Below are 12,974 nucleotides of genomic sequence, written 5' to 3' on the forward strand. Positions count from 1 at the left end.
AACTCTTTCAGCACTTCCTTAGTAGAATCTTCTGTGGGATTATATTCACATATAAATCTCATTGTGCATGTTGCTCTGCTCTAAATTGAATTGAGTACCATTCAAAAAGTTTTTATTCATGTTTAATGTTGAATGCCATATGTACTCCTTCATTTCCATGATTACTATTGCCTAGATATAACATCTTATAGTTATTACTTATTTAGCCACTGGTTTGGTCAAGTGGATAATTTACTTACCCTCCTGCCAGCAGGCTCAAGTTTGAATCCTGTGTGTGCATTTGTGTTTGTAAATGTTTTTTGGTGGGAAATGATTTTCATCTTATATCACACTAGAAGTGGTATTGAAATATTTCTATATTGTTGATCTCTAGAGCAGTTTTCAGTAAATAGGTTTACAGCATTTTTTTGGTGGGAGTCTCTCTCTCTCAAAATAGAGTCAGATAATGATTTTGAATAACTAGAATGCAATGTTTAGTGTGATTTTTATTATTATTTTATTTATTTATTTTTGTGATTAAGCATGATAGCTGTGTTTGTCTTATTCAAAGATTAGTGTTGTCTGCACTAAATTGATTTATAGCATATCTTAAGAAGAAGAAAAAATTTATTCAATAAATAATTTTTTTATGAAAAAAAGATATTAAATAGATTATCTAATTTTGTTGATCCTTATAGTATAGTTAATAATCTTTTATTTCTGATTAAAATTCTTTCCAACAGGCTGTAAAACGGTCGCATCGTCGTTTAGGTGTTGCACAAAAATTAATGGACCAATCATCACGATCAATGGTTGAGTGTTTTAATGCCAAGTATGTCTCTCTTCATGTTAGAAAGAGCAATCGTGCTGCTCTTCATCTTTACACAAACACTCTTGGATTTGCGTGAGTTATTTATGCTGTTATATTTATCCTTGCTAAGTTTTTCATTTTACTTTTATGCTTATGTTCTGTCTTATGTGATCTTCTCATGTTCTTTTCCCTAGCCAAGCAGAAGATGTAAAGGGACACAAGCGAAAATGTCTAACCATGGAATTATAGCAAAGAACAGTAGATAGCAATGAATTTAAATTATAAATCTACAGACTAGAGTTTTCGTTTAAGAGAGAGATTTGAGAAATTATTGAAATTCGAAAAACAAAAAATAGTGCATTTATATATTTTTTCAGATTTTGAGAAGTTATATAAGGTGATATATATATACACATCCTTAAAGGATGGAGAACAGTATCAGATATTGTCATAGCCCTAGCACAATATTTCATAATTAATTTCATATCAAGAACTTTGTTTCAAATATTTTAAATTCAGGAAACTACTAGTTTTTCTGAAGGTCACCAGATGTATGAAATGATGGTGATGAATTTTAATCAGGATTTTGGTGGCGGGAGGAATATTGTTTCTGTATATGTTGGTGGAGAAGTAATTTTCAAAGGTGTCATAGGGGAGATTAGGTTCAGAGTTGAGGGAAGTGTGGTTCAATCAGATGTTTGTCCTGTTTGTTAGTGTTTTTATAACATATAGTTGGAAAGGGTGATTATTATACTAGAGTTGCTGGTATGTCAGCCAGTATGGCTAAATTTTCTGATGGCTGAGTTAGGATCCATTGGTAAACATGTGACTAGAAGTATCAAAAAAAGTACCTTAGGCCAGTGATTCTTAACCGGTAGGCCGTGGAACCCTAGGGGGCCGCAGAAAATTGATAGAACGTTTGTAGTTTTTTTAAAATTTTGAAATCTTTTAAAATAATTATATTTTTCTCTTTATTTTACTTTGTTACAATTTTACTTGTATCATTTTGTATTAATAATCTGAATTATGCAATTTAATGCAGTAGTTTCTTTTGTGGTGGCACCATAGGTCGACTTTTCACTGCTGCTAACACTACAAGTCGTGACATCTGCCTACTGATTGTGTGAAAGAAGTGACTCTCTGAAGTTTTAAACAATACTAGTATAGAGCTTAATGTTGAGTGCTACTTGAGTGCAATTACTTCTCAAAACTTTCAGTGCTGTAATACTGATTTGTTATTTCTTAAAATTTACCCATTATAAAATGAGCAAACAAAGAACATTATTTGATTTCCTAAAATTTTTACAGTAATATTTAAGTAAAGTTGATTTCTGTTTTCTGAATTTTTGTGATCATTATAATCAGTAAGTAAAACCACTATTTTTTTAAAAAAAAAGTTTAATTATTATTATTGTTACTACAAACTAGGGGGCCGCAAAAATATTTTAGGATACTTAGGAGGCTGTGACTACTAAAAGGTTAAGAACCACTGCCTTAGGCTGTCCTCTCAAACCTACCATATTGATGAACTATTTGGATTAAATTCTCTATTTGGCATCATAGTTAAGAAACATTTTTTGTGCATTTAATAAGCTGTTGTCTCTGTTTCTAGCCATAGAGGGAAAAAAAATAGCTGTCTACTCTTTCTTGCAATACTTGCTATCTACCAAATAGATATTTATCTTTCTGTGTATATATTTATTGACACATCAAATTAACAAGCACTCTGTATCTAAATTTTATTGTTCTCAAAACACTTTTATCTTTTCTAGGTTAACTTTTGAATATTTATTATATTTGAAAAATGAAGAAAAGCTTAATATTCCAATTTTTTATTTTATCTAAAATGACATTTGCAGAATTTTCCTAATGTAAGATAATGTGAATAATCTTTATAATAAAATTGTATATCTATATATATGTCACATAATGAATATGCAATGATGTAATTATCATATATAATGTCATATGTAATGTGTGTATTATTCTATGATGCACTCAGATTTAGTCCTTAATGGACATTGTGTGTGTGTGTGTGTGTGTGTGTGTGTGTGTGTGCGCGCGTGCGCACTATATAGGACCAAAAAGTTGTACTTTCATTCATTCTCTGATATTAAATATTTTTTATCTAAATGGTAAACATTCCAATTAAAAATAGAAAAGTGTCACTCTTGAATGCAATATTTATAAGGAGACATGCACATTGTAATATTACATAAGTCATATTTGTATTTTATATAATAACCATTTATCATGTAAGAGAATGAAATTCATTATTTAGCTACTTAGTTTTCAGAATTTATATGGCTTATTTAGATATTTCTTTAATTCCCATATTCCCAAAATAACTCAAGACAACACATGATTCAGAAGAGATGCAATGCAGACCTTGCCAATTTAGATTTTTTTTTTTTTTGCTGGATTTGGCTACTTCTTTCTGTTTGAAGGATTGTGAACTTAGTTTGTGTAGTTTGGTGTAGTTGTTTTGTTTCTTTCTCTTAAGTTGTTTTGTTTGCTTGTTAGTTTTCTGTAGTTTAGCAACGTTTAAAGACTGTTAGGTATTTAGCAACATTTATGGTTTGAGCTGGCCACACATACATGGTTCAAGAGAAGTGGAAATCAAAACTGTGTTCTTCTATCATATGTAATATGATAGAACAACACAGATTGAAGGTTTGTTAATTCACTTATTTCAAGAAAAATAAATTGTCTAATATTATAAAATATTATGGTTTAGATTAGTTGTAATTAACAGATTAATTACTTTTAATATATTTGAGCCTGTGTAGCTCAGTAGAAGTGGCATTTGAACTCTATCACGCTTGACTGCATGAAGGAAGACTTGGTGGTTCAAATCTAGTCGCTGACTAGAGGAAATTTTTGTAAACCTTTTTTGCCAGCTTGGCTGGCTGAGTGGTTAATGTATCCGCTCTCCAGCCAAAAGGCTGCAGGTTCGAATCCCACCACGGGCATGGATGTTTGTGATTGTCTGTGGAAATACTAGTGGTGGTGGTCGGTGGTAGATGGCATTGGTGTAGTTGTGGTCAGTTGGTGGAGATAGAGTTGTAGAGCAGGTGCCCTCCCTCGATGAGTCTATGGACTCCCTGGAGGTGTCAAATAATAATAATAATTAATCAGTATTTGTAATTAATGTTTGTATTAAAAAATGAAACATTCAGTTGCTTAAGTATTTAAGTGTAGATACTGAAATACAGTTGGGTCTTCATATTCACAAGATCTGTATTCATAGATTGTTGTTTTTATGTTGGCCAGTACCCAAACCGCTTGTCTGCATTAGGTTATTTGTGCTTAAAATATTACCGTGCTCATGTGAATACCTATATGTTCTAAATGAAGCACATTAATGGCAGACAAAAGCCTAAAAGGGCCAAGAAAGTGATAACTTTGAACGAGAAAGTGAAAATTCTAGATAAATATCAAGAAGGGCTCAAATATGCAGTGTAGGCTGTATGTTTGTCATCAATGAAAGTAGCACACAACACATAAGGAAACAAAGAACTGAGATCAGAGAAGCAGTACAAACTAGGAGAATTCTTACTGCTAAATACTTATGTACATGATAAAGTGATGTTAAAGATGGAGAATGCACTGTTCAAACATATATAAATCTGAGCATGTTTTCAATGCTGATGAGATGGCATTATTCTAGAAGATTCCTCAATTCATCTATATAGCCATTGAACAGAACAAGGCCTTAGGATTCTGTGCACAGAACCCAGTAGTTCTTAGAGAATGTAACAAGAATATACTGGATGTAGAGCGCAAAAGCTAAATAACCAAGAACCTCTTTCTTAACTGGTTCCACCACTGCTTCATCTCTGAAGTCAAGGAATACCTGGAGGAAAACGGGCTTTCATTTACAGAACTCTTGGTGCTGGATAATGCCTCAAGTCACCCAAGTGATGCACAGTACTCTGCAAACTTATTCAAATTTGATTCAGTATTTTGGGTCTGAAATGTTCCTCATTATTGTAAAACACAATTAAAATCTTTTAAACACATTTTGACGTTTATTCTGTTCATTGAAAATGCTTGCTTAAGTGTGTAGTTATACGTAGAAAACATCTAGGTGAGAGTATGGATTTTCGCAGAAGTGTTGACACATAACCCCCTGCGAACATGGAATGCTGACTGTACTTTGCCCACACATGACACTAATGTGCTATAAGTTTTGCAACATGGGATTGATATTTAAAAAAAAAAAAAAAAAAAAAAAAAAAAAAAAAAAAAGATTGGGATTTAACAAGGTTGCAGTACATGTGGAATTGTAGGGAGAGGTTTAGTGAAATGAGAACTTTTATTGTCCAGTGTAGAAAAAATAAAAAATATTGGAATAAAGAAAAACTAAAAAATAACAAATGTCATGGGAATATTTTTGAAGAGAATATAAAAGATAATTATCATGAGGATAGTAAAATGTGCTGTAGACTATTGAGAAAGCTTTGAAATGGAGCCACCACAAAAGAACTGGATCACAGAAGTGGTACAAAAACTGAACAATGTGTTGAATGTTTCAAGTAATTTGAAAAATTATTAAATGAGAGAAGCAGTGATAACCATTGTAGAAAATATCAGGAAGATTGAGTATAATTCATTGTGTGAAGTAGGGAAAAAAGCCATCACAAATCTGAAATGCATCTAGATAATATTTGGGTTGATTTGGGTAGAGGCTTCATACCTCTACCCAAATACCTGTCTATAAAAAGAGAAATAAAACAATGTGAGAATTAGACAAAATTTCCATACTGAGTGTTCCTGCTAAGATTTGTGCAAGCATACTTGATGCTAAGAAAAATTGTGGAAGAGAATTTTATGGTAGAATAAGTTGATTCAGGCCAAATTGTAATTTGAAACTTTTTCTTATAATACATGTAAAGAAACTATGAGAATATAATCTGCATTTAACTTGTGTAGATTTAGAAAAGATATGTAATAAGATGCTATGAGAAAAGCTGCGCAGAACCCTAAAATTGTATGAAACATTATGCAGAGTAATATGTCTCTATAACTTATTCATCATGAATAGTTCACATTATGAGAGAAAGTGACATATTTATTCAGTTCCTTTATGCAGATTGATATTAAACTCCTAAACATATCCACTGCAAGCCTTTGAGACTCTTTACCTAAATTGGAATAATTGCTGACAAATCAGCAGCTAAATTATGAAACTTATAAAAATAGGCAGTCAATGGTTAGCATGGAAAAATTGATTGCCTTCTTAATGAAGAATCTACAAAACAACTAACACATTTCATTTATTTAGGCACAGTTTTTTTAGTGAAGATGGCAAATTACGTATGGAAATTATTATTATTATTACATGACACCTCCAGGGAGTCCAAAGACTCATCGAGGGAGGGCACCTACTCTACAACTCTGTCTCCACTACTCAATTCACCAACTACAACAAACTGCAACTACACCAACGGCATCTACTGCCAACCACCACCACTATTATTTTCACAGACAATCACAAACATCCATGCTCATGATGGGATTCGAATCCGCAGCCTCTTGGTTGGTGAGCAAATATGCTAACCACTCGCCCAACCAGTCTGGCGAAATAGATAGTAGAATAACATAGTGAGAAATTATGGGAGTATAACAAGGATCTGTATTTAAGCTTTGTAGATCTGGAAGAGGTAATATGATATGGTGCTAAGTGTAGTATGGTGTGGGGGGAGAAGCTGTTCAAAATGCCACAGTTAAATAATACATTACACAGAGTAGTTTTTATGCTATACTGAAATTAAGTCAGCAGTTAGAATTGAAAATGGTACTGGAAGCTGATTTAATGTAAAATTGGTTGCAAGACAAGTTGCAGTCTATTTTCACTGTTATTCATCATTTATATTGGCCACATTATGAAGAAAAGTAACATTAAACCTTATATCGATATTGGAAATATTTAACTCAGCTCTTTACTTTATACTTAATTTAAGTTTAAATAGTTTTTACAATGAATTTGTTATGAAAATTAGTGAAGGACCAAATCTATGAAATAGAACCCATAGACAAATAAAACATTTCAGTCATTTAGACTCTTTTTACTAAAGATAATACACTGAATATATATAAATAGGTTATAGAATAAGCAAATCATTCTGTTCTGGAAATAATCAGAACACTAGCAGGATATTATGACTGAATTCAAGCCAATTTTAACTTATGCATTGGAGAGTTGAGTTTGAAATAACAACTGGTCAATTCCAGAGACCATATGTGTTAGTTTTGAGAAACGTTTTCAGCTTGACAGATGTCATCAATGCAGAATAATATTAAAAATAAAGATATTACAAAGCAATCTAATATTGTCATCATTCAAGATATGAGCAGAGATTATATACCTATACCATTATGTTTAATGGTATAGGAAAGTTAAGCAAAATGAATGTGAAATTGAAAATGGCATGCAAAAGATCTAGAGGAAGACTGAAATGTAAAATCTGACAGTATCAGATACTTGACAAAATTTGGATGAAATTTGTTTTTATGAAGTAAATAACGATGTGAACTCAATCATCTAGTGCTATTATAGTATCTTGTAGGGCATTCCTTGAAGGTGCATATCAGGAGATTAATGATGAGAAATACTGAAAATATGAATGATAAATATTAACCATTATTATTACAGTTACCTTTATCTGTCTGAGCTAAAGTTTGACTAACTCGAGAACTGCCCATAACAAGGCATAGAAAAAGTTGCTTTATTTGCTAACTAGAGTAGCAGTAATAGAACCTAGAAACAATTTGGGATTAAAATTTAAAGAGTTCATATGAGATGGATAAATTGGGAAATAATGAATTTTCAAGTAAAATCTTAAAAACATCTTACTCAGCTACGGTACACTCTGATCTCGTCATCATCATGAATTAATCTTCTCTTTAATTTTATAAATGTTGGAAAGAAAGAGAACTGCTATCAGAAATAAATGCAAAGTGCTCAAAGAACATTTTTGTTCCAATTTGTAATACAGGAAAAATGTGTATTCTGAAATTTTTTTAAATCTTTTGCCATTCAAAAACAAAGATTAAAAAGTATGCTAAGGAATTTTTGTCTAAATACTGGCAGAATACATGACTTACCATCTAAACAACTGTGTTTTCTTTTAAACAATACTGTTTTTTATACAAATGTTTCTTCAGCATCCATTTGTATTCCAAGTTTTCAAATTCAAACACTTCAATAGTAATGAAAGTGGATCAAATCTTTATCTTTAAAAAAATGTGATATCTTATATTGAGTACATCATCAAATTTTGCTTTATCTAGTGATGTTCTTGTTTTTATAGCATAAGTGAAGTTGAGCCTAAGTATTATGCAGATGGAGAAGATGCTTTTGCAATGAAAAGAGATCTTGTTAGTTTTGCAGTTCAGGTAAATATGCATATCAGTCCTAGTGAAGGAAAACTTTGATATTATGGTAACTAGAAATATTTAAATTGATTTGATATCAAATATGAAATATCACTTGACTATTATTAAATTTAGTTTAATCCTTTATCCAAGTGTAAGGGATTGCTCTTGAAAATATCTTCAGGACTGAGGTAAGGTGGTGCAACTCGTAGCAAAGGTGGATCAAGATCTCATCACTCCTTGTCTCAGTATCTCCCATAATGCAAAGCACATCTCCTTGCAGACATGTATACTGCTATACATTAAGGGAAGGGCCACCACCCAGACCGGTCTCGTCAGTGGGAGGCGGACCCTGAGTGGTGATACTAAGGCAGAAGCAATGGAGAAGTTGGCAACTCGTATAGGTAAATATGACCTCTCTGTTGCTTCTGCCTTAGTATCACCACTCTGGGTCTGCCTCCCACTGACAAGACCTTATAAAGGTCGAAACCTGCCTGGATGGTGGCCCTTCCCTTAATGCATAGCAGTATACATGTCCACAAGGAGATGTGCTTTGCATTATGGGAGATACTGAGACAAGGAGTGATGAGAGCTTGATCCACCTTTGCTATGAGTTGCCAAGGAATGTACCACCTTACCTCAGTCCTGAAGATATTGTCAGGTGCAAACTTTGTTTGATTACACTTGGATAAAGGATTAAACTAAATTTATTATAGTTTAACCAAGTGCAAAATAAACTTCCAACACTTGACTATTCTTATATTATTTCCTATTATATAATAGACATCATACAAAAACTATCTTGTAATTATGACAGACATTTTATGCACTTAGTTTCATGTTCTTTATGTTATATTTTGTTATGGCTGTTCTATGATAGCTATGCTACAGACATCTATACTATGGAAAGGAGCAATTAGTTTGCTATTAAGTTTGTTGCTGAATTATTATACTAAGTGGATTCACTATAAGTGCCATATATACAGTAGTGAACAAATTAATCTGAACAAGCCAAGTTTTCACAAAATATTTGGTTTTGGTTTGGTGTTTGTTTCAATTCACAATAATTTTGGTTTAATATTTTTGGTTCACTATTTTGATTGAATGCTGCAGCCTCTTTTTCTGCATAGTCTTTGTCAACAGTTTTTTTTGGTCTGTGGGCAGTCCTCCTGTTTCCAACAATCTTTGATGAACTATCATGTCAGGAACATTACTCCATGTCAAGTCTCTATTTTAGTCTATAGCAGGCAATCAATCTTGGATTCAATTTGCTTTTTCTAACTACTAAACGATCTTGAGTAAGTGTATTTTTCCTTTTTCATCCACATTTTCCTTTTTTTTTTTTTTTTTTTTCAGGAGAAAAGGTACCTGTCTCCCCAAACCTCTTTAAAATTCTGCAGTAACAGTATCCAAACCAGCACCAAACAGGTTGACGTTTGTAGTCTTTTATTTATTTCATGTAACTACAGAATGGACACATCTCTAAGAAAGCATCGAAAAATATGTACTCTTTCTCAGAATACACAAAGACAAATTGCTAATGAATGGTGCTGGTTTGGGTACTGTTAATGCTGAATTTTAAAGAGGTTTAGAGAGACAGGTACCTTTTTCTCCTGGAAAAAAAAAAAGGAAGATGTGGATGAAAAAGAAAAAATATACTTACTCAAGATCGTTTAGTAGTTAGGAAAAACAAATTGAATCCAAGATTAATTACCTGCTGTAGACTAAAATAGAGATGACATAGATTAATGTTCCTGACATGATAGTTCATCAAAGATTATTGGAAACAGAGAGAACTGCCCACAAACCAAAAAAAAACTGTTGACAAAGACTATGCAGAAAAAGAGGCTGCAGTGAGCAAAAGTATACAAAGATTGGTTGTTGAGAAGTGGAAGAAGGTCATGTTTTCAGGGAGAGCGAGTATACTATATTCGCAAATCAGTGGTTGAGAAGACTTCTCCTGCCCACCTTCAACACTCTCCTAAACACCCAACTAAAAAAGATGTTCTGGAGTTGCTTTATAATGATGGTCTAGGATCACTTGTGCCTGTTGATGGTATGATGAAAAGTGACCAATACATAAAAATATTGGAGAAAAGAGTGGCCCCACAGATCCAGAAGGACAAGGAATTTGCCTTCCAACAGGATCTTGTTCCATGTCACACTTCTAAAAAAAATGAGAGTTCTTGAAAAATTACAACACCCAATTGCTTCAGTGGTCAAGTAACTCTCCTGACATTAACCAAAATAGAAAATCTGTGGGCCATAATGAAAAAGAGACTTGGAAAATTTAATTGTGATACAAAGGATAACTTAATAGAAATATAAATACCATTATAAAAGTATTGTTTCAAGATGCAGAGGAAATAAGAAAAATGTGTTCTACGTTGGTAGATTCCATGTCCAAGTGAATTAATGAACTTATTAGGAACAGAGGAACACATAAATTATTAGGTAAAGTTGGAGTTTAATTTTTGTACTTATTTTCTTGCAAAATTAAAATTTTTTCTTAAAATGTCAGTGTTCAGATTAATTTGTTTGCTACTGTAATAGCAAATGTAAGCAAATCATTTTAAAACTAACTGGTAATTAGTTTACGGAATTAACAACGCATATGAAGTATATTAATTAAAGGTAACTTTAATGAATAACTTCTATATTTCGGCAACGTCACATTGCCATCTTCAGGAACATAAAGATATGGTATGTGCACTCAGGAACTAACACAAAGCAAATGAGGAAGAAAGCAAGAAACTAATATTGTTCCTAAAGTCCTAATGGTGCCCTCTTGCGGGCTAATTTGGTAGTCTTGGCAGTTGGGCTGAAGTTCTCATAATGAAAGTCTCCCAAATTTGGGGCAGTTTCATGCACCCAAATTTGTTGAGGTTAGGAACGTTTTTTAGAGCTGCTGAAGATTCTTTGAATAATCTTTCGTATTTAAACTTGCTGCGATGAATTATTTTTGTTTTCTTCCAACGAATTTTATGGTGGGTATCTAAGGCATGGTCTCCCAGCCCAGAGCGGCTGTACTGGTGAAACTGGATGTAGTCTTGGTGTTCTGAAATCCTGATATTTGTTGTTCTGCCTGTTTGGCCAAAGTAGGACAATTTGCAGCTGCAAGGGACCTGGTATACACCAGGTAGGTCTAGGGGAAGTGGTTGGTCTTTGGTAGAGCGGATAAGGGATGCCAACTTTTTATATGGTCTGTAACAGGAAGTAAGGTCATATTTTTTGAGGATATTGGTTATTTTCTCAGAGGTGCCCTGGATGTAGGGGATGGTGATAGATTTGGTGTAATCTTTATTGTGGAGGGGGGGAGGGGGATTGTGGTTTACAGGTTTTAGTATTTTTTGGATTTTTTTGGGGTTATAGCCATTGGCTAAGAAAGTGTTGAGGATGTGGTTTAGTTCAATAGTCAGGGCCTTGTCATCTGAGCAGATTAATTTTGCCCTGTTATATAGTGTTTTTATCACCCCCATATTGTTGTGAGGGGGGGGGGGATGGAATTGCTGGTGAATGTATCTGCCAGTGTGGGTGGGTTTTCTGTAAACAGAGAAAACCAAAGATCCGTCAAGCTGGCGGGTGATTAAAGTGTCTAGGAAGGGGAGGGTGTTGTTTTCCTCTTTTTCTAAGGTGAACTGGACTCTGGGGTGTTGGTTGTTTAAGTGTGTTAGGAAGGAGTGGAGTGTGTCTGAGCCATGTGGCCAAATAGCTTAGAAAAAGAGCTATTTGGCCAAATAGCTTACAAAAAATACTAAAACCTGTAAACCACAATCCCCCTCCCCCCCTCCACAATAAAGATTACACCAAGTCTATCACCATCCCCTACATCCAGGGCACCTCTGAGAAAATAACCAATATCCTCAAAAAATATGACCTTACTTCCTGTTACAGACCATATAAAAAGTTGGCATCCCTTATCCGCTCTACCAAAGACCAACCACTTCCCCTAGACCTACCTGGTGTATACCAGGTCCCTTGCAGCTGCAAATTGTCCTACTTTGGCCAAACAGGCAGAACAACAAATATCAGGATTTCAGAACACCAAGACTACATCCGGTTTCACCAGTACAGCTGCTCTGGGCTGGCAGACCATGCCTTAGATACCCACCATAAAATTCGTTGGAAGAAAACAAAAATAATTCATCGCAGCAAGTTTAAATACGAAAGATTATTCAAAGAATCTTCAGCAGCTCTAAAAAACGTTCCTAACCTCAACAAATTTGGGTGCATGAAACTGCCCCAAATTTGGGAGACTTTCATTATGAGAACTTCAGCCCAACTGCCAAGACTACCAAATTAGCCCGCAAGAGGGCACCATTAGGACTTTAGGAACAATATTAGTTTCTTGCTTTCTTCCTCATTTGCTTTGTGTTAGTTCCTGAGTGCACATACCATATCTTTATGTTCCTGAAGATGACAATGTGACGTTGCCGAAATATAGAAGTTATTCATTAAAGTTACCTTTAATTAATATACTTTATATGCGTTGTTAATTCCGTAAACTAATTACCGGTTATGTCTAACAAACGTATAAGTCTTGCTACTAGAATCATTTTAAAACTGTTGAAGTAACTTATATTGTAAACTGCAGTAAAACACTTTCAAATTAAACTTGCTTACTTGTAACATATGATTGAAAATTTCCACTCCAAATTCCATAATGTCAATGTTGTTTTGACAAACTCTTGGTCTATATAGTGGTTAATATTTCCCTAGTTCTGAAATTCATAAAGGTTGTTTATCATTGAGTCTGCTTGTAGTAATAATTTTGTGGTATGCAGAGAAATAAGAGAAAGAAGCA

At 33.7% G+C, this 12,974-nt stretch overlaps 1 protein-coding gene across 3 annotated transcripts in view; it reads left to right on the forward strand.

Moving 5' to 3' along the window:
* vnc (GNAT family N-acetyltransferase vnc) overlaps window positions 1–12,974 on the forward strand; it is a 100,449-nt gene that overhangs the window by 41,538 nt on the left and 45,937 nt on the right. For all 3 annotated transcript variants that reach the window (XR_016550268.1, XR_016550269.1, XM_090412393.1), the window contains exons 5-6: window positions 723–883; window positions 8,107–8,191. Coding sequence is in view for 1 of the 3 variants with exons in the window: in XM_090412393.1 (XP_090268519.1) it covers window positions 723–883; window positions 8,107–8,191 (246 nt within the window). In the remaining 2 variants the exon portion in view is untranslated. The remainder of the gene's footprint in view (window positions 1–722; window positions 884–8,106; window positions 8,192–12,974) is intronic.

The sequence above is a fragment of the Typopeltis vanoorti genome, chromosome 22 (assembly GCF_054136105.1).
Source record: "Typopeltis vanoorti isolate ZY-2024b chromosome 22, IOZ_Tvanoo_1.0, whole genome shotgun sequence".
NCBI classification, from domain to species: domain Eukaryota; kingdom Metazoa; phylum Arthropoda; class Arachnida; order Uropygi; family Thelyphonidae; genus Typopeltis; species Typopeltis vanoorti.